At 42.9% G+C, this 23,119-nt stretch overlaps 1 protein-coding gene across 1 annotated transcript in view; it reads left to right on the top strand.

Moving 5' to 3' along the window:
* Positions 1-21,750, top strand: part of MGAT4C (MGAT4 family member C) — a 160,551-nt gene extending 138,801 nt beyond the window's left edge. The window contains exons 2-4 of the mRNA XM_060245153.1: positions 3,685-3,837; positions 8,328-8,475; positions 19,818-21,750. Of these exons, the coding sequence (XP_060101136.1) occupies positions 3,739-3,837; positions 8,328-8,475; positions 19,818-20,974 (1,404 nt within the window). The 5' untranslated portion in view covers positions 3,685-3,738 and the 3' untranslated portion in view covers positions 20,975-21,750. The remainder of the gene's footprint in view (positions 1-3,684; positions 3,838-8,327; positions 8,476-19,817) is intronic.
* The last annotated feature ends 1,369 nt before the right edge of the window (positions 21,751-23,119 follow it).

The raw sequence follows: 23,119 nt of genomic DNA, 5'->3' as shown, positions 1-23,119 counted from the left end.
CTTTATTTTGATAGTATTTCTGTAGAAGACCATCCAATAATTTAGGTACATTTCTGGAATATAATATTGCCTGACTATCATTTTTCGAATCTATGGCTCTTGAGATGTGGAATTTAATTTACAATAATTTTCTATACTGGCATGAAATAGGTAAAGTGTGAAATCCTGCACCCAAGAACTCTACCAAACAAAAGTGTTCTCATAGGTACAAAATCTTAATCTAAATATCCAATCCAAATACCTTTATTGGCATAGAAGTAAAAAGTACCACATGGCAAATTTATTTATTTATTTGGTTAATTTATATTCCACCCTTTCCCAGGCGGGCATAGGTCAGATTACATTCAAATAAAACCAAGCAAATACAATACAATAAAACCAATAAAATACAATTAAAACAGCAACACAACACAGTACAGTACACAAAGGAGGGCGGGCTCATAGTGCAGGTTGGAGTATAATCAGTGGCCCAGATTCAATCATTCAATAACAGATCACTGTGGGGGAGGATAGCCGATGGTATAGGCAATAAAGCAGAGGGCATCTGCCTGCCTCAACCAAACGCCTGGCAGAACAGTTCCATCTTACAGGCCCTACGGAAAGGTAACAAATCCAGTAGGGCCCTTATCTCCACTGGGAGCTGATTCCACCAGGATGGGGCCAGAGCCGAAAAGGTTAAAATTGGGCCAGGGCCAAAAATGGTCGAGGCAAGATGGACGTCCTTTGGGCCAGGGATAACCAGAAGATGTTGGTTGGCAGATCGCAGCTGCCTTCGGGGCTCATATGGGGAGAAGCAATCCTGCAGGTATGTTGGTCCCAGGCCGCATAAAGCTTTGAATGTCAGTACTAAAACCCTGAAGCAGATTCGGTACTCAACAGGTAACCAGTGCAATGTGCACAGCATCGGTCGACTGTTTGCCCATACAGGCAATCCAGTCAGGAGCCGTGCTGTCGCATTTTACCTATTGGAGTTTCTGGATCAGTCTCAAGGGCAAGCCTGCATAGAGCGAGTTGCAGTAGTCCAACCTGGAAGTGACCATTGCATGGATCACTGTAGCTAGGTTGTGGGGCATCAGATAGGGCACCAGATGTTTGGCCTGCTGAAGGTAGTAAAAGACAGATTGTGCAACTGCTGTGACCTGGGCCTCCATGAAAAGGGAGGCACCCAGTATCATCCCCGAACTCCTCACCTTCTGAGCTGGCACCAAAGGGACACCATCTAGGGTGGGAAGTCGGATGCCTGATCCTAATCCCCCCCGACCCAGGTACAGGACCTCTATTTTAGTTGGATTAAGCTTCAACCGGCTTAACTGCAGCCATTTACACAGAGTTTCAGTTATAAAACTAATCACGTATTAAGAAGGGAAGCTAGTCTTTTGCTCCCTGATTGTTATGGCAGCCGAAAGGTACTTTGCAACTAGGCTAGTAGAATGGGAACATCGGTCAGATAGCAGAAAGAAAACCAACTTTGCCTCAGGTAGTCCATAAAGGTTAGACAGGATAGGTTTGATTATACAGTCCCACACTTCCCCATGGAAATCACAGTGAAGTAAGACATGGGTTACCATTTCGAGGTGCCTTCCATTACATGGGCAGAATCGTTCCTTAGAAGGGATGTTGGCAAATCTCCCAGACAGTACCGCAGAGGGTAAAACATTAAGTCTTTCTAACATAAAAGAGCAGTGACGTAAGCTGGGAAAGGTAGGCACTGGCAGCAGGCAGTCCATAATTTGGAAAGATACCAAATGCTAAAGGGGAACAAGTTTTATGTTCAGAGGAACAAAGGGACTGTTTCTCAATATCTAAGATCCTCTGTTTCAGAATTCTGAATGCCTGCATTTCACTTAGCATACAGAGGTTGTCCAGGGAGACACCAATAGAATGTATTTGCTTCTGGACCCGACTATACCAATTGGAAATGAAGGAGTCTGCTAGCATCATATGAATATAACTAGCAGGGTCTGCCCTAAAGTGTAGGCATAGCCAAAACTTTATGGTTAGTAGCTATGCCTAGATCAAATGAGTTCCAGTTTCTAGGCACATTGCAGCATAGCTAACACAGTTGGGGACCCCCAAAATACGATGTAGAAATGCTGCTTGAATTTGCTCAAGTTGGAAATTGAAGGCGCAAATCCAAATGGGGATCCCATATAATAACTGAGATACTGTTTTGACATTAAAAACATGAATGGCAGCTGGGACAAACTGGTTGCCCTTCTTGTAAAAGAAGCTAACCACCACAGACAAGCTACACCTTTCTGAAATGACCGCTTGCTTGCGTTGAACTGTCCAGTTATGATTGTACTGGAAAAAGACCCCCAAGTATTTAAAAGATTTCACCTGTTCAATATTATTTCCCTTGAGGGACCAGCTTTGTGGTTTCCAGGACTTTGAGAATACTATAATTTTGGATTTTGCATCGTTTATAGACAGGAAATTTGTCTCGCAGCAGAAAGTAAAGGCGAGTAGCAGGCTTGCCTGCTTGAGGCCCTTCTGCGAGCATGACAGTACAACTGCATTGTCAACATAAAGCAATAAAAGGATAACATATGGCCCAAGTTTAGGGGAGTGACCATCGATAGCATTTAGGGAGGGGGCCAGATCATTCAGGAATAAATTGAACAGATAAGGGGCTAGAATACAGGCCTGTTTGACTCCCTGATTAGAAGTGATCTTTGGGGTTAATGCACCTAGGCTGTTTTTCCACACTTGACAGCTATTAAGGGAATACATTTTACGGATAAGAAAAAGTAGGTGTTTATCCAGATCCATGATGTCCAGGTAATTCCAGAGAAGGCCCCTGGGAATAGAGTCAAACGCCCCTTTTAAATCAAGGAAGGCCACAAACAGCCTTCTCCCCCCTGTACCACTGTCTTTCTCTATCAGATGGTTAAGTGTTATGCAGTAGTCCAGTGTAGACTTGCCGGAGTAAAATCCAATCTGTTCTCTACTTGGGAGATTTTGCTGTTGCATCCATAAAGTAAGTTTTCCCAAGCGGTATCTGTAAGAATCACCAGCTGTAACTTCGCAATACAAAATTTAGCACTCATATAATTGCAGTGTTTTAGCTTTTTTATTATAATCTGAAATACGTTCTTTAATTCGTATCATCTTCCTGCTATATCAAGCAAACTAACTGGGCATTAGTTCTCTGGTGTTTGCGGGTCACCCTTCTTGTAAATTGGGACCACTATGGAATTGGTCCATGATTCAGGCATGGTCCCTGTTTTATTGATCACTGTTAAGAGAGTCACCAGAGGAGAAACCCATCAGTCAGGATTGTTTGTAAACAGCTCTTGTGGGAGACTGTCTGGGCCAGGAGTCTTCCCTGCCTTCCACTGATTGATTAGATGATTAATCTCATTAGGACTAACAGGGGGGCATTCAGGTAGATTGGGAGGGATTTGTTCTTGCTGATCCGATACAATGGACAGAGGGTCAAAAAATAAGTGCTGAAAGTGGTCTATTGAGACCTCAGCGCGGATGGGATGTCTAAAACAGTGGCTCTTCATGTCAGAAGCACCAGTAACTAATGACCAGAAAAGCTGACTGTTAGGGGCAGTAGAGGCACTAATAAGTAAATCCCAGTTCTTAATGCATAATTGTCTTTTCTTATGAGCCACTGTATCTCTGAGCTTTTTCAGTTCAAATGTTTTCAAATCTAAATGTTTTTTTCTTCCTTAGGAGGTGTTGTATTTCTTTCTCAATATCAGATCCACACTGAAATATTTGGACAAAATGAGATGCTTACGAAAGCGATCTGCCGTATCATTCCTAGGAGTACTTGTCATTTGCTTGTTGTTCATGAACTTATACATCGAAGATAGCTATGTCTTGGTAAGTTGCCATTAAAAAGGATAGCACACCAGACAATGAAATCTGAGGTGCTTCTGGAGGGACATTGCTCATATCTGGTAATTCACCAAGATTTTTAACATTGCATCTGATTGCTCCAAAGGAAGAACCGTATTGTTTCTTTTGTATTCTAACTCAGGATAGATTCTATGGGTAGCCATTTTGGTCTGAATCAATAGAACAAAGTTTGAATCCAGTTGGGTATAAGTTAATTCTGGATATAAGCTTTCATGTGCATGCACACAAAAGCTTATAACTGGAATTAAACTTTGTTGGTCTTAAAGGTGCCACTGGACTCAAACTTTGCACTGAAGACAGTACACATGGTTTTCCCTTCTTCCATTTTAAGGTCACTACAATCCTATTAAATAGTCCAGGTTGAGAAAGGCAGAAAGGACACAAGGTCACCCACTGAGTTTCATGGCAAATGGAGATATGCACATGGATCTTACCAGGCCAACCACTACACCACACTTACTTTTATCTATTACCTGTGAGTTGTGAAGAGAAGGCTATTATTTATTGCCAAAAAGGCATCAGTTGTCTGCATAGTGTTACTACTGGAATGTTCTATTCATCCATGCATGATCTATTGAATGCATGTGGAACACTGAAACATTGATATTTCATCATATGTACAATGCAGCAAAGATGGCTGTTGTAAACTCTGTCAGTGTTGAAATTAAAGAGTTTAGGATGCTTTGCAGTGTTACTCTCTCACTTCTCATGAGATGCATGATTCCAAGCCCTTCAGTCATTTCCTGCATAATAAAGGGGATGGGGTAGAGAATAAGGAACATAATTTCTCTGCTAGATAAAACGAAAGATTTACTATGGCAGCTAGTCTTTGGTAGCTCACAAGCAGGGAATAACGCTGAGAACCTTCTGCTGTCATTTGATCTACAAAGCTGCTCATTAGGATGAACTTTTGTGGTCCTTAAAAAGTCAAAATTCTGAATTAGCAAAATTTCCAAATTTTAAGAATGGATATGTCAACATTCTGCGGCACTGAATTCCTCAGCTTAGGAGAACTGGGCCATTTCCCCCATCACTATTCAAGCTGTTTATAAAATGCATTTTCCAGAAGTGCCATTGGCAGTATTTGGTACTTTAGACTTCAGTCAACAAGACCTTTGGTGCTTGTTGTAAGAAGGTTTCATGTTTAGTAATGCTTTTGTGATTTTCATGTTTAGTAATGCTTTTGTGATTTGCTTTTGATGTATACCTTCCTCTTGCCATGCTGTCAGAATTAAGATTTGTGGGGGATTTTTATTTATTCATAACCTCTTGCTTGTGATTAAATTTGACCTGGCTTATACCATATTTTCTGTCACTTACATGGATGCCTCCTTTGGTTTGCTAATTGCTTCAAAATCCCCCAGATGCATCTCACTTTTTTATTTATGGCTGTTTATGCTGTTTTTTTTTATTTGCTTGGTTTTAGATCTTTATGTGAACTTCCCAGATGGCAGAATGTCTTATACTTAATTTACCTCTTTACAATAAAAGTTTCTTTTTCATTGTTTCCCTCAGAATGATTTTTGCACATTGTTGATCTAAGACCTTGTTTTGCCTCATTCTGCTGAGACGTTCGTGGTCTATTGAGGGTGTTAGATTATCTTTGTCAAAGGAGTCCCCCACCCACCCACAATTCCCATTTGTCAGCTACTCTAACTTCTCCTTATATATATATATATATATATATATATATATATATATATATATATATATATATATATATATATATATATATATATATATATATATATATGGAGAAGTTAGGGTAGCTGACAAATGGGAATTGTGGGGGGGGGATTCCTTTGACAAAGATAATCTAACACCCTCAATAGACCAATTTTAACTCACAGAGAATATATATATATTTCTCTGTGAGTAAAAATATTCTGATGGATTCCTTGCTTGTGAATCCAAATACAGAGAAACAAGTCATTATTTAGAACTCTAAACATGGATGAGTTAAATCTATGCCTGTGTGTGCCAGTTTGCTGGGGATTTTTATTTTTATTTTAGTCTTTTTAGTTTTTGGTTTTCTGCACAGGACCACTGAAGGTATAGGGACTAGAAATACAAATTTTCCAGGGCCAAATATCCAGAGGTCCCAGTCATCCTGCCAGTTTGGTGTAATGGTTAAGTGTGCGGACTCCCATCTTGGAGAACTGGGTTTGATTCCCCACTTCTCCACTTGCAGCTGCTTGAATGGCCTTTGAGAAGTGTGGCTACAATACAAGTAGATGAATTATATCTTTGAGGAATATTGCAGGAGACACTTGCCCAGAAGTTGCATATGATGTGGTGCAGCACCCTTCATACATCCAGAATTAGTACTAGTGTAATGATAGCATGTACATATTTCAAAGGTCTGGGGGGCTAACAGTGCAGTCCTAAGCAGAGTTACACCATTCTAAGACCGTTGACTTCACTGGATTCAAAGAGGAACATAATCAGTTTAGGACTGCTCTGTGAGTCTCTAGTCCTTTATCTATTGGCAGGATGCTTTTCTTTGTGCAGAATAGCAAGTAAAATAGCAACATGTGGAGAAAAAGAAAAAGAGTTGGTTTTTATGTCTCCTTTTCTCTACCCAGAGTCTCAAAGCAGCTTACAATTGCCTTCTCTTCCTCTCTCTACAACAGACACCTGCTGAAGCAGGTGGGGCTGAGAGAGTTCTGAGTGAACTGTGACAGACCCAAGGTCACACAGCTCTCTTCATGTGGAGGAGTGTGGAATCAAACCTTGTTTTCCAGATTAGAGTCTGTCACTCTTAACCACCACACCACACTGGCTTTCAAAAAGGATCTCTGTATCTGTAGAAACATGATGAACAACTGTAGTTTGTCACTGCATTCAGTTTCTTGATCTGCTTAATGTAATGAGATTGAATTAACATTTACAAAAAAAATTACTCTGCTCAGTTATTATTGGTAATACTGAATCATAAAAAGCTCCATCTGAACACATATCTTTTTTTTTTGGTCTGCAAGATGATGGACATGAAGAAAAAAATGAAGTCAGCCTGAGAAACAGGGAGAAGGGACTATTCAGTCAGAGGAAACAAAATTGGCAGAGTACATTGAAATAGGAATGGAGTAGGGAGAGCAAGAGATAATAACAGATATATTACTTTAGAGTGGAAATACTGTAGAGAGAAGATAAAATCTGACATCAGGAATTACAGAACTGAAAAACCTGTGGGAGAACACTTTAACCTTCCAGAGCTTTCAATGGGTGACCTCAAAGTAGCTGTTTTACTACAAAGAAACTTCAAAAACAGAATGGAGAGAGAAATTGCTGAATTACAAATTATTATGAAACTTGGAACAAATACCTCCCCAGGACTGAAAGGGGTTATTAGTTTTTTATCTCATTACAGATGCTAAACCCACTCTCACTGAGTATAGTTATACATCCACAGTATTCCAATGTATTTCTTTTAGAATAGTGTATCAGAATAATTTTTGTAATTGACATACTCAAAATAGGGATATTGGCTGTTTATCTCATTACATAGACTTAACCCATTTTCACTATATTCTATTGTATTTTTTTTTCTAATGGCAAACTAGAATAATGTTTGCATATTAAATAGTAAATTAGGTGGACAAGAACATCACTATCCAATGTATTTCTCTTTTAGCTGTATTGATTTACTCAAATAGGGATATTGGTGTTTATCTCATTATATGTACTAAACCCATCTTTTACTATATTTTAATGTATTTTTCTTCTAATAGCAAACTATATGTATGTTACATGTTAAAAGGTAAATTAGTTGGATGGGGAAAACTTCTGAGAAAGAAATGCCTTCTCTTTGGCCCAGGCATACAATAAACAGACATTCTCACATTTTGACATATTACTATTTTGTTGCTTTCTCATACTCATGCTATCCAGATCAAAGTTTTGCTCAATTTGTTAATTTTACTATTCTGTCATTGAATCTTAAATTTGTGCAATTTTGCATTCTAAACCACTGCCTATATGTAGCTCTGCTCATTGTACATGATTCCTCGTCTGATGAAGTGTGCTTGGAGCACATGAAAGTTTACGTTCTGAATAAACCTTTGTTGGTCTTAAAGGTGCACTTGACTTCTACTTTGTTCTACTGCTTCAGACCAACATGGCTGCCCACTTGGATCTATATACCACACCATGTATACAAGTGTCCCGGTGTAGCAAAAGAGATTTCTATATGTTAATAATACAGATTTTCATTTGCATGATATTTATCCATGCAACAATCTTGAATCTGTTGTATTGTCTAGAAAACCTGTTGATGCAATGTGGACATGTAACTGGATGAGGCCAATTTGTATAGCAAGATATATATCTCTGCTTTGAGGAAACACTGATGAGAAATGTGAAGTGTGTGTCCATCCATCCCTATTTGTCTCCTTTCTTATATTAACTGCTACTGTGCATTGTCTTTGTTTTTCTCTTTGTTGTCTATCTGTTAGGAAGGTAACAAACAGTTAATCAGAGAAACAGCCACACATCAGTTAAACTCAGAACGATACGTTCACACTTTTAAAGATCTGTCCAATTTCTCAGGATCTATAAATGTTTCCTATCGTTATCTGGCTGGCACACCTTTGCTCAGAAAAAGTAAGTATCTGGAATTTAGTTTTTATTAACCAAAGCAAGATTTTTTTAAAAAAAATCTCAATCATAACAAACCTACAAAAAGTTACTGTGGGTATTTGCAAATACAATAGAACTTCAACCTTGGTATCACTATCTAGGAAAGAATTGCCATTAAAATCACAAGAAATAATCCTGCATTCCTATACAGTTGCATAACAGAATTCAACAAACAAAACTTCAACTCATTATGAAATTAATAAATTCTTGTTTTAACCCCAAATCAGGGCTGTAGCCAGGATTTGGAAGGTTGGGGGCATTTACATTTTTGGGGGGCACTGATGCCCCCCAGCATCCCACACGACCTTCCCTTCTGGCTAGGCAGCACAGCTCCGCCCAGTCACCAGATCTGCTGCAATCAGGACTGCTGCGATCGGGGCTGGGAGGGAAGGGAAGTTCTTTCTTGCCTGCCCCTCGCCACCACCCTCCCTTCCTTCCCTGCAATTAAAATAGTGTGGGGTGGAGGCAGAAGCAGCCCCAGCCCCCCTGCTAGTTAAAGGGCCTGCGAAAAAGCTGATCGTCGGGCCCTTTAACTGGCACAGGGAGGTGGGCGGCTGCTTCTGCCCTGCCGGCACAGCTATTTTAATGGCAAGGAAAGGAGGGCAGCCGCGAGAGCAGCAGGGAGGAAAGAGAAGGCCCTGCTGCTCTGGTTACAACCCTCCCTTCCTTCCCTGCCACTAAAACAGTTGGTGGAGCCCCAGCAAAAGCAGCCCCCAGTTCCCCCCTAGAGTTAAAGGATCTGCGAAACATCTGATCTGCTGGCCCTTTAACTCCAGGGGGAGGCTGAGACTGCTTCTGCCCCCCTGCTAGTTAAAGGGCCTGTGAAACAGCTGATCTTCAGGCCCTTTAACTGGCACAGGGAGGTGGGTGGCTGCTTCTGCCCTACCGGCACAGCTATTTTAATGGCAAGGAAGGGAGGGCAGCTGCGAGAGCAGCAGGGAGGGAAGAGAAGACACTGTCACTCTGGTCACAACTCTCCCTTCCTTCCCTGCCACTAAAACAGCCGGTGGAGCCCCAGCAAAAGCAGCCCCCAGCTCCCCCCTGGAGTTAAAGGGCCCGCGAAACAGCTGATCTGCTGGCCCTTTAACTCCAGGGGGAGGCTGAGACTGCTTCTGCCCCCAGCTGGTCAAATTGCTCGTGGGGCCAGTGGCAGTCCCCGGAGCTATGACAGAGGCCCCGGGGACTGGTTGGAGCCTCACCCAGAAGTCGGGGGGGGGGGCTATGTCCCCGCAGGCCCCCTCATAGCTACGGGCCTGCCTCAAACCAACAATCACACGTGGAGAATGCAAGAACGGGTCAAGTAGGAGGCTTTCAGTACTTATGATGTGTGCTGAATTGTTCATTGTTCAGCCATTTACATTTTAACAGTGAATGACCGCACTAGGGGATGACTACACTTAAGAATGCAATTGGCATTTCAACAGGAATGAAATGCCACCCTAAAGCTCAATAGTGATTATAGATACACAGGCCATTTCAGAAGGTAGCAGTGCAGGCACAATAAGAGGGATTTTAAAGATGCTGCTGACTGAAAAGTTCACATATCTGAATTTCCCCCCAGGTATGCTAATGCTTCAGGAACTGTAGACGCCCAAAGAAACACTCAGCACCTGCAGTCACTCCTTTTATTTTCCAGTATTCTCTCATATATCGGTGAAAACCACCTGTTTCTGTGAACCACCTGTTCACAGGAACGTATGTGATAGAGTTCAGCCACTGAAGTAGGGAATCTGAAAAAAAATCTTACAATTGAATTTCCTCAAAATCAGTTAGGATTATGTGGGGGTAGTCTATGTTTCATTTGTCTCCAAATCCAGGCTTTCTGTTTTGGTGTCCAAAATAATAATAAAAAATAATGATGAGCTTATTGGCATTCCCTGATGTCTTCTTCACACAGCTGCCCACTACATCTAGTCCCCAGGTGATTCTTCTTCATCTTTTTATCTGTTTGCCACTACCTGCTATGCTAATTCTAGTGACACATATTTGGCATCTCCTAAGTGGCTATTCAGGGCTTTTTTTGTAGCAGGAACTCCTTTGCATATTAGGCCATGCAAGAGCTTACAGGGCACTTCTTACAGGACCTACTGTAAGCTCTTGGAGGATTGGCTACATCAGGGGTGTGTGGCTTAATATGCAAAGGAGTTCCTGCTACAAAAAAACCCTGTCCAGGCTATCTATTATAGTAGTTTATTTCACTCTGTTCCCCAGATCTCAAAGTAGCTAGGTGGGGGCAGGGTTTAGATATCAATGAAGAGGACTGGTGATTTGGAGTCAAAATATCAAAAGGTAAAGTGTTGCTAACTCAAATTTATAGCTTGAGCCTCCCAAGTGAAGCCTATTATGTTAATCAGCTACTGCAGTCCAATATATCCCAACTGTATGATGTACCCCAGTTAAATCAAAATTAGGAAAAATAATTAGTGCGGATGTGACATCTGATTAACATAAAAATAACAATCATTATTACTTGTATGGAAATGATCATGGGTTGGGAAATACATGAGCAACTGAGACCAGTAGTATGTATCCTCTAAATCTTTCAAAATGATCCCTTGCTCAATGTGCTGGAAATTTGCAAGCAGTAGAAAAAGTAGAAATAGTCATGTAGCTCTTACCAGGCATACCATTGTGGGGGAAGGGGAACATCTTAAGAAGTATATTTGAGGACATTTGCCCAGGCTTATTAATAGTGGCTGGCACCTTATAACACCATTTCAGTTTGAAAGAACTGAACCTTAGCTCAAGGTGCAAACAGTTTCACACATTCAGCAGCTAGCTGTCGTTTTGACTACCTTAAGAGTATAATCAAAGCAATGAAACTTCAGATTATGAAAAAGTCAGTTTTGTGAAGAATACAAAGCTACCTCTGATTTGTATGCTGGTAATCAAAGTTTTCCAGTTGGGATATAGTTGGTGTCCAGTGCAGTTCTAGTATTTTTCTCCTGTGTATACAGAAAATGGTATATAAGAGAACAGGCAAAATTCTGCAGTGTGTGCAGGGTCAATATGACCCCCTAAATCCAGTAGCACCTTAGAGACCAACAAGATTGCAGGGGTGTAAGCTTTCAAGAGTCAAAGCTTCCTTCATCAGATGAGAACATAAGAACATAAGAGAAGCCATGTTGGATCAAGCCAATGGCCAACCCAGTCCAAAACTCTGTGTCACACAGTGGCTAAAAAACCCCAGATGCCATCAGGAGGTCCATTAGTGGGGACAGTACACTAGAGGCCCTAGTTTGTTAATTTCTTTTTAATGTATATTATTTTTCATACAGTACAAAGAATTGTAAAAATGCTTCAGGGACTGCTGGAAAATCCTGGGGGCAAAGGCAGTCATATCAGTTTCAGCACAACATGCCCTGTCATTTCCAGTGCAAAACCAGAACTGATGTCATGGCTAGGGATGTGCAAAAAAAATAAATAAATCAGAATTAATTGGATTCGGAAATATACGGGACCAAAATATTCAGAATACCATATATTTCCGAATACTAGTACTCGGAATAGCCGTATATACAGGAGATATACAGCTATTTCCGAATATACGGCCCCATTATACCCACTGGGCCATTGAAATCAATGGCAAAATAGGGTAAATTGGAAGCCACCTGGAGGGGAGGGGGTTTGAGGGAGAGCCCCCAAATTTTCAGGGGACCTGCAGGGGACTCTTCCCTACAAACCCCCACAGTCCCAAAAATATTGGGCCGGGGGTCCCATTCCAGGGGCACCCGAAGAGGGTGCCCCTATCCCACCATTATACCCTGTGGGCCATTGAAATCAATAGCAACATAGGGCATAATCAGAAACTATTGGGGGGCAGGGGGTTTGAGGGAGAGCCCCCAAAATTGCAGGGAACCCTCAGGGTACTCTCCGTTACTAAACCCCCAAGTCCCAAAAAGATTGGGCCAGGAGGTCCCTGTCTTTGGACTCCCCAAAAGGCCCATTGCCACCAATGATGGGGAAAGCCCAATTAGCCACTTCCTCCACTATAATTGCTGTGGGGAAAGTGGCTCTGGCCAGAGGGGGGTTTGAGGGAGAGGCCCCAAAACTGCAGGGCAGCTTCAGGGGACTCCCCCGCATGCAACCCCCCTGGCCCATCCATCTATCTACTCTATGAACCCTGCTGGCCTGGAACCAATATAAACCCAGTTGCCAATGTCACTGCCACACAAAACACAATCTGCTCAAGGATGCCAGCTCTCCAGCAACCCAGATGCCAGCTCTCCAGCGCGGGGAGAGCTGGCCAAGCACAACAGGCATGCTGGTTCTGGGTCTCTCACCCAGACAACAGCTTTCCTGCCACAGAATGCGCAATCTACAGATGCAAGCTCTCCAGCCCTGCGCCAAACAACGCAACTCTCAAACATGAGAAGTGGTGGACCACACCTAGCTCCTCATCATTCTGTATCTGACACAAAGCAAGAAGCATTTAGACTTACCTTGAGTGATGGATGGTTGGCTAGTCCAGGCTCTTTTGCGTTACCCAGGGTGCATCACGAGGAGGCGAGCCAGAGTTGCACCCCAAATGAGGAAGATCACTGGGAGGGCCTCAGCTTGTGTGAGAGAGGAAGGGAACCATTCCTTCTCTCTCAGCTCAGCAGCAACACACCAGATATCATTGTCCTGTTAGAGGGACCTCAGCATTGGTATGGCTGCTGGCTGCCTGTCATCATCACTGGCACCTCCCTCTTTCTTCCTCCTGCCCCTGAAAAAAAATATGGGTTATCCTGGCTGGGCCTGTGTGTTGGGGGCTGCAGTGGGCCTTTCAGTATTATTAGGCATGTGTGGATGGGGACGGAGGAAATTTGGATTGCTTTGCAGGTTTTAAATCAGCATTGACGCTTGGAGTAAAGACTGCTCTATTAACCTATCAGAGGAGCAGTGGTCTATGATCTGGACGTCTCCAATCTGCAAATCCCGATGCACAAATTTTAAACTGCAACAATTTAAATTATCCTCAAGATGGTACCTGACTCCTCTTTCCCTCAGCCATGCAAGTAAAAGCTATAATCCCCTGTGCTGGAAAGGCTGTGGGGAAACTGGATCATTTCTCCATTGTTGGTGGTCTTGCCAGAAAATTCAAGCTTTTTGGAATACCGTGATAAGCAAAATTGAGATCATTGTTAAAGAAACCATCCCTCGGACCCCAGAATCCATTCTGCTCAACTACTGGCCATCCAATAAGTACTCCAAACAAAAGAAGGAACTTATTTCCCTTCTGATTTTGGCAGGCAAAATCTTGCTAGCAAAATCTTGGAAAGTGGCAAAAGTACCTTCAATTACTCAGTGGTTCCAAAAGGTATGGGAAATGATTATTCAGGATAAAATAGCATCCCAACTTACTCTTAGTGATAATCCTAAGGCAGGAGATTCTTTTGTTGAGAAGTGGTTTAATTTTTTTGACCACGTGAACTCCTTTGCGTCAAAGAAGAACAAAATGCCAACGAAATACCTAAATTTTGTTTTGTATTGAGGCAAACTTGTTCTCACTAATGATCAACCTTGGAAGCTTGGCGGTGAGACTTGGAATAATTGAAAATAATACAATCAACCTACCCCCCCCCCCTCTCTCTCTCTCTTTTTTTTTTCTTTCTTCCCTCCCTCCCTTCTTTTGTAGTATTATTATGTTTTGGGTGTGTATAAGAGTGAGATGTTCTGGATTACTTATTGAAGTTCAAAAGATTCCAATATTGTATCTCTTATATGGAAGTTCATATTTATATATATATATATATATATGTATGTGTGTATATATATATATATATATATATATATATATATATATATATATATATATATATATATATATATATATATTCTGTTCTTGGTTGAATGTTGTTGTTAATAAAAAATAAAAATTTTGAGTTAAAAAAAAAAAATCAGCATTGACTTTTGGTTTGGGGATGGATGAGGGGAGGGGGGAGTGCACTGCCAATCAATTTGTGAGTGAGTTTTTGGGCTGTCTTTGGACTCTAGTCTATGTTTAGTGGGAGAGCGTTTTACAACCACCTTCCAAGCGTGGACCAAGAGAGGATGCAGGCACAAGTAGGTGCTCACTTCATTCACTCTGAACTGTGGCAAGTTGACCTTCAGCAAGACCAACTGCTCAACTGTCCAGGGTTGCAGGTGATTGCAATGTGGGCAGACATGCTCGCTCTGCACGCTTGTTGGTGGGCATGAGAGGAACGCCTTGGCCACGGAGAAGAGGGCCGGCCAGCCCCCTTCCCTCGCGACCAAGTAGTCCAAAGGAGATGTTTCCTGAGACTTGTTGGGCTCCAAAAGATAGTCCCTCACCATCGCAGCACCCGTCTCCGCTCTCAGGGGCCTATCGCTCCCAGAGGGGCCAACGATCCTGAAACCAAAAGTGAATCCCTGATGAGTGTCATCTTGGAATTCTTTTTGGTGTGAGTCTGGTGGGAAACACTGCCTAGCTGGGGAGGTTGGGGATGAACAGAAGTGGAAGTGGCAGATGAGCTGCTTCCACCCTCCTCAGCTACCGGCACTGGGCCTGCCCTGACTCTGCAGTGCTCGACCTTCTGGAAGAGTTCGTCTTGCCAGCGATCGAACTCATTGGCCTGCTCGGCAATCGTGCCCTTAAGGCGCGGGTCTAACATGGTCACCATCATGTAGACCTTATCCTGGGTGAAAGTCTGAAAGCGGGCCTCAAGCCCTTCCCACAGCCTAACAACCAGGGTGCACACTGCTGGAAGAACGTCTGCATGGCCTTGAGCTGGCACTAGAAATGAGGCCAGGTCCTCACGGGCCATGAGGACCATAGGGACGACCACTGCGATACTTGCTGTGTCAGACGAGAGCATTTCTGTGTGGGTCTTGAAGGGCCCAAGAACCTCCACAGTCTGAGAAATGACCACCCAATCCTCTTGGGGGAGACGGTTCTCATCCTGAAAGACCCTCGTCTCAGAGACCAAGGGCTGCTCTCTGCTCCTCCATGCGCTCCAGCATGGCACAGATGAAGTTCCAGCATGTGCTGACGTCACCGATCAGACGCCTGTCAGTGTCTGTTTCTCACGCAGCAGATACGAGTCTGTATTGCTGTGTGAGAAGTGACCCATGATGTGCCAACATTTCTGGAGCAGAAGTCAGTACTCATGGGTCACGGCTAGATACCGACGATCCTGGCTTTTCGTTGGGCCCAATGCATCCTTAACCACAAGGTGGAAAAGGTGGGCCATGCAAGGAAGGCATTTTAGGCCCTGATTCTGGACAGCCGCCTTGATGTTGGAGCCAGCATCAGTCACCACAAGGCCTGTGGTGATGTCCCTGTTGCCTACCCAGCCCTCTAACTGCCGTGAAAGGATGGCTCCGAGAGTGTCCACTATGCGCGGCACGTCAACTGCTTCAGCGTACAGCAAGGCCCAGTGATAGCTGGCCTAGAGGCCCTGAGCCTGCCTGCCACTACTGTCACCCCACCCTGCAGCTCACTGGGTTGCCACCAATGCGCAGTCAAGGAGAGATACCCCTTGAACACATGTTGGGAGCTCCAGATATCTGAGCTGAAATGAACAGTCCCCCCACAGCATGGGACAAATGCTCCTTCACCACAGATCTGGTCGCCCTGAAAACAGATGGCACAATGGTCCTGCTAATGTTGGTTCTAGCAGGAACTTTGTACCAGGGCACCAGGTACTCAGGCAACCATGGCACCCCAGGATTCTCAACCACTGAAAATTGAAGCCCATGGGTGACTGACATGGCAAGGTTCCAGGTGATCACCCTCCTGCCATACCTAATTCCCCCCTCTTGGCACACAGGTGCCACTCCCACCAAGCATCTCAGGCAGAGATGGCTGGCATCCCTGCCCTGTCATGGAACTCTCCTGGAGAGCTCTGGAGGTAGTCGTGGTGGGATGGACTTCCTGTCTGGGTGGTGTTGGCCACTTGGGCACCCCAGCACCACCTGCTTCTCCCCCTTAAGAAGCACCACCTGGTGGTGCTATCACAGGTGGTTCTGCATCCCCCCGAAATCAGGTGGGCAGGGTCCTGTCCACAACTGATCCGGGGCCTGCACAGCTGGCACTGCGCATAGCGTGGATCCTCCATAATTCGGAAATGCTTCAGAGGTGTATGGATGCCCAAGCTGACCGGCAGCTTGGGTGTCCGAAGCCACCTCCTGTGAGGTGCTCGGGGCAGACACATCGTGTCTTGGGGTGGCAGGAAGGGCTGGCCATCAGGGGGAAGTAGGCAGAGATGGAGGCACCTCGTGTGTCTCCATTTCTTCCCTCTCCACCCCATGCAGCCTCCCTTCCTGACCATCTGCTGAAGGACTGCTGGTGCCCGAAGGAACTGAAGAAGGGGGCTGGTCCTCCTCAACCAGCTTCTCCTCCAGCTCCTGCATGATATTCTGCGCTTTCCTTGGGATGATCATTTTGGACAGAAAACTGTCCACATGGCTCCATCTCCAAGGAGGGCTGCTCTTGCTGCCCTTCCTCCGGCTGCTGAGGCTGAGCGACATCAGCTGGAGGAGAGACTGCTTGAGCAGCAGACCCCTGCTCAGTGCCAGCACCTAATGGCACCTCTGCTGGGGGTACCCCAGCAGCAGCCTCATTGAAGGGCCCAAGGCAAGACTTCTTCATCACACTCCGGCCAGATGTCGGAGTGTTGGAAGGCGGCTGTGGAGTGGTCCTATGCACAGGTGGGGGGGATAACTGGGTCCTCCCCCTCCCCTTCACCCCTCTAGACTTCTCCTTGGCCTGGCCCCCAGGGCCCCTCTTCTGCTGCCTGTCACTCATGTCACCCTTAGCCAGTCTCACACAACCTGAACTGAGAGTGGGGTTTTTTACAAATCTAACTCACTACACTGTACCCTGAACCAACAGGTACCCTGACTTCTTTTTAAAAACCCTCCCACCAAAGCTTGTTTGTTTGTTTGTTTTCGTCCCTAACCTGTCCTTCTTTGGGTTGGGGTAGTAGTCTGGTAAAGTTTAGGAGACTAGGTGATCCTGCCTCCATCTGACTACAGTTTTTAAAAGGCTACCTTGAGATGAAGGCAATCCTTGTTATATCCTCCTAGTTAAACTTCTCCTAACTAGATGCTGGGACAAACCAGATTTCCTTGCAAACTAGAAATCAGATGTCCCCTATAAGAAGAAGGGGGCTGGAGAGAAGCTATGGTTCACCCTATGGAAATCTAAGGATGCACCAGCTTTCAGTGGCTGAAAGCAAGATGCAGTGCAACCCTAGTCTCTTTAAAAGGGAGCCTGCTTTTCCCCCTTAAGAAGCACCACCTGGTGGTGCTATCACAGGTGCACCAGCTTTCAGTGGATGCACTTTCAGTGGCTGAAAGCAAGATGCAGTGCAACCCTAGTCTCTTTAAAAGGGAGCCTGATGTGGCCTAGTAGTCACACTGCCTTTTATGAGAAACCTAAAATCTTTTTAAATTGCCCTTATCTGGCCTAATTGAATTTTGAAAGAAGATAAAGCCCTAAACTGGATTGATTTTTTTTAAATTTCAAAAACACAATCCCTAAAAACACCTTTATTAGTTGGGCAGCCTATTTAGTGACCCTAGCTTAACCGAAAGCACCCTCAGACTTCAAAAATAGCTATAAAAACATGAAAGTGACCCACCCCACACAGCCCACACACCAACCAGAGGTAATTTGAAAAAAACCAAAATGTGACAGAATGAAACTTAACTTTTAATCCCTCCCCCAAAACCAGAACCAGGAAAAGGGACAACAGCACAGGATGCAAAACCAACAACAGATCCAAACAAATCACTGAGAAAAGGCCAAGAAACTCAACTGTTAAAAAACTGATGTTTTAACAATGAAAATTAGGCCAAACAGCCCCCCCCCCAAGAACCAGAACCAGAAGAGAAAAGGAACAACAGCAGCACAACACAGCAGCAATAAATCAAACCAGAATCCTTTTAAAATAATAAAAAAAAAAACCATGATGTTTAGCAATACAGGAACTTTACCAACCCTTCCCCCCAAAAAAACCTTCACCCTAACCCCAAAAAATCCAAGCCACCCAAATCAGGAAAAGCAAAAGGACACTGCACTTTTAAAAGTCCTCTCACTAAAGTAAGATTTAGGCAAATTGGCAAACTCCCACCCCAGGCCTTCACCCCCAGCAGAACCCCCTAACCCTAATCCCAAATAAACTACCCAGTACCCATCCACCCAAATCTGGATAAGTAAAGGGACTCTGAGTCTTAAAAAGTCCTTTTCCTTTTATCCTAACTAAAATAAAAACAAGAACCCCAAGACTGTCTTATCTTAGATGTCTTCTCTTCTCCAGGCAGGTCAGGCAAGGCTGAGAGAGAGCAGCAGCAGCTGAGGCCAAGGGCCAGTGCAGCACTATCTCTCTCACACACCAACACCAATACAGCAGCAATGGAATGGAGTCCAGCCAGGCAGACTCCTTACAAAGATTCTCTGGCCCTACACAGAGCAGTTTAAAAAAATACCACTGCTCTGTGACTGGCCAGAGAACACTGTTTACTTGGATACCCAAGTAAACAAAAGAACAACAATGTTGCTGATGGCTGGGGGATTAGCCCAGCCATCAGCTACACAACAGCTCTGGAAAGCATGCATTTGCAATGCATTTTGGAAATGCATGCTTTGGATTGGCTGCTGGGGCTCCTCCCCCCTTCCCTCCCTGATCCCAGGGAGGTGTTGGGAGAGACAGGAAAAGGCTTCCAAAGGCGGGAAAGGAGGCAAGCAGCTCCCCTGAGGCTGCAGAAGCTCCTTTTCCCGCCTTTTCTATGGACTTCCGTATACTTTTGAATATTGATTCGGAAGTATACAGGAAGCTGTATACGGCTCCCGTATAATGGCTTCAATTGGATTCGGAAGTATCGACACTGTATACTTCCGAATCAGAGGTATTTGGAGGTTTATTTGGTTCAGCTGAACCGAATGCACACCCCTAGTCATGGCAGCAGACTAATGCTCTAAATTTGCCATAAAATACTATGAACCATAGAGTTTTGGGAAAATCCTAGAGTGCTAGTGCAACATAATGATATTACTTCCCGTTTTGCACCGCAAGTGATATGACAGATTGCACCGAAACTGGCGAGCCATCCAAATATTTCCCCCAACAGCCTGAGAAATGTTTTAAAAGCAGTTTGTGAAGTCATATTGGTAAAGGGCTATTACCCAAAGGAAAAAGTATAAATATTGCAATGCATATGCAAGCCCTTGAGTGTGCCTGAAAGTGTTTTCTAGGCTATGGCTTTTATTATTCCAATAACTTACTTTTACTAAAATAGTGTGTTTTAATATCATTGCTATAGCTTCTTAATAAACCTATTTATTTTCATTTCTTCAGGGTATCTTACCATTGGACTGTCCTCTGTTAAAAGGAAGAAAGGGAATTATTTGCTTGAGACGATCAAGTCCATATTTGAGCAGTCAAGTTATGAGGAGCTAAAGGAAATTGCAGTAGTAGTGCATCTGGCAGAGTTTGATTCATCTTGGTGCGATGGAATGGTTCAAGATATTTCACAAAAATTTGCCCATCACATAATTGCAGGAAGGTTAATGGTAATTCATACTCCTGAGGAATACTATCCAATATTGGATGGCCTTAAAAGAAATTACAATGATCCAGAAGATAGGGTAAAGTTCCGTTCCAAGCAAAATGTAGATTATGCTTTCTTGCTTAACTTCTGTGCTAATCTTTCTGATTATTACATGATGTTAGAAGATGATGTTCGATGTGCCAAAAACTTCTTGTCTGTAGTTAAGAAAGTCATAACTTCACGAGAAGGAACCTATTGGGTGACGTTAGAATTTTCTAAGTTGGGATACATTGGAAAACTGTATCATTCCCATGATCTCCCTCGTCTGGCCCATTTCTTGCTAATGTTCTACCAGGAAATGCCTTGTGATTGGCTGCTAATACATTTCCGGGGGCTACTGGCTCAAAAGGATGTAATACGTTTCAAGCCTTCTCTCTTCCAGCATATGGGATATTATTCATCTTACAAAGGGGCAGAGAATAAATTAAAAGATGATGACTTTGAAGAAGATTCATTTGACATCCCTGATAACCCACCTGCCAGCCTACATACCAACATGAATGTCTTTGAAAATTATGAAGCAAGCAAGGCTTACAGTAGTGTTGATGAATACTTCTGGGGAAAGGCACCCTCCACTGGAGATTTCTATGTAATTGTCTTTGAAAAGCCAATTAAAATCAATAGAATTAAAGTTGTCACTGGAACAGAAGACCGACAAAATGATATTTTGCATCATGGAGCTCTAGAAGTTGGGGAAAAAATTGTTGGAGGCAAAAAGGGGAGACAATGTACCACTTACTTACGACTAGGGGAGTTTAAAAATGGAAACTTGGAAATTACAGAAGTAGAGCACAAAGTTCTTTTTGATATTAACTGTATGAGAATACTCATTACTAAAAGCCAAAAGGAATGGTTGATCATTAGGAGCATTAGCATATGGACTTCACAGCCACCAAGTCAATAAAGCAGCCTTACCACAGATACTGATTAGTGACTAAGGATGATAACTTGGATTCTGAAGGGAAAGCAGCCCATAAAATGATTGACTCCCCACCAGCTCTTTGCCTCTGACATTGGCAATCTGGGAAATCACAAAACAAACAAAGCAATCTATTTTTTACTTGTTCAGTCAGGCAATATACAATGACTAGTTTGTTGGAATGTTTGAATTTTATAGGAAGTGCAAACACGTTCCCATCCATTTCTCAAGCTCTAAATCAATTTCTCTGTTGTTTTTATCTTCCCTTGGGGAAGAACCAATGTACTAAACAAAGCAAATGCTACTTCATTATTTAAAGGTTTTGTAGGCCTTTGCCAATATATTGTCAAAAGAATTTGACTCCATCTTATCCACATATAAATTAAAAATGTGATGGTTGTTTGTGTTTGTACAGTGGTTGGTGGTTTGTTTTGTTTTGAAGGCAGTCTTGATAATGCAGTTGATATTCTCTAGTGTGAGCAATGTAAGAAAGCTGTGCTGGTACCACTGCAGATTCTTTTAAATGAAAATACATGTACTGTTATAAATCTGTAATGATCATTCTGTAAACTCAATAAGTGCATTCACTGTTCTTGAGCTGAACCAACATGTATTATTCAGCCAGGATTCCTTGCCCTGAAATGACACACTAATCCAATTTCACCTGTCTTTCATTTTGCAGTATTGAACCAGGGCCCATTAAATCTATGGCCAGTGTTCTCCTCTTGTTTTATATGGTAGCTGTATTACACATCAATATTATTGTCTTCACATTCAGAGAATTCTCTGTGATGCTCTATATGAATAATTTTGTTATGTATGACTGATGGGTAGTTCCAGTGGTGGGATTTGATATGCTCCACTTTGAAATCAAAAGTTAAATGTCAAAGTTCTGTTGGGCTTTAGTGGATATCTTGGACTTCATGTGAGAAGAGTACTCAATTTTTTAAATGCTAGATAATACTCACATGTACTTCATCATTACCACGGAATATTTTGCACACACAATGGAAATGCACATACAGAGGATTCTCCAGTATTGCTAAGGATGACATGTCCCCTGCACTCGATGACTTTCAAGTGCACATTGGGTTCTGTAGAACTTTGGATTATGGCCACTTGGCAAAATTCACATTAGTGCTCTTACTTCTGTTTAATTTCAGTGGAGTTTAGGCAAGAAATAGTCTTAATAAATTATGCCCCTTGCCTCTATTGCGAGTGACGGATGTTCTCATTTTGGATTGAGAGGTTTGTAGGAGGCAAGTATTTTCCCGTCATGATACTTGGAGATTTGCTGTGAGAATTATTTCCCATAATTTGTTCAACTATCCAGATCAGATTTTTTTTCCTTTCAAAAATTGATCCTGCTGTTTTTACAATGTTAGATTGGGTGCTTCTTGTTTTAAACATTATAAATGAATTTACTGAGAAAAAAATACTCTGTGTGGAGCATGGTTAAAAAATGTGTTTCCCTTTGGGAGACTGCTCATAAATATGTCACACCTTTAAAATTCTACTTTTAAATTGTCCACGATTATCCCAATTTGTCTCTGCAGTATAGCTCATCCTCACCAAAAAAGGGTCACAGATACTATGATATTCACACCTTAATGCACATAATGTATAAATCCATTTTTATATGTAAGGAATATCTTTTTTATTTATAAAAAACACAAAGTTGACAAAGTAACAAGATACATGTTTACACTTTCCAAAACTATCCTTGTCAGTTTGTCATTTTTATTGTATTATCCTCTTTCATTGTCTTGCTTTATGAACCAGCTGAGTTACCCAGATGTACAGAACTAGGGGTGTAATAGCTACGATTCTGCTGCTGTTTAACTGATGTATTATTGATATGTAAGCATCTCTGGATACAGTCTTATGTGCATTGAGACTGCTTATATCCAAGTCACCAAGCTACTTGAAGTTTCCTGTGATCACAGGCCTCTAGCTACCAGTAACCCTTGTAAAAGGAAGTAGGGATAGGCTGGTCAAGATCCCCTGCTCCAACACAGTATCTCAAACTTGTTTGCTTACTTTATTGATTCTTTAGCTAATCTGCTCTGGTCTAATTGCCATTTTCCTGCCTTCACTTCCTGTTTCCTACAATCTGGATTGCCTCCTCCC

The sequence above is a fragment of the Heteronotia binoei genome, chromosome 8 (assembly GCF_032191835.1).
Source record: "Heteronotia binoei isolate CCM8104 ecotype False Entrance Well chromosome 8, APGP_CSIRO_Hbin_v1, whole genome shotgun sequence".
Lineage (NCBI taxonomy): Eukaryota > Metazoa > Chordata > Lepidosauria > Squamata > Gekkonidae > Heteronotia > Heteronotia binoei.
This window is presented reverse-complemented; position numbering and strand designations above follow the sequence as displayed.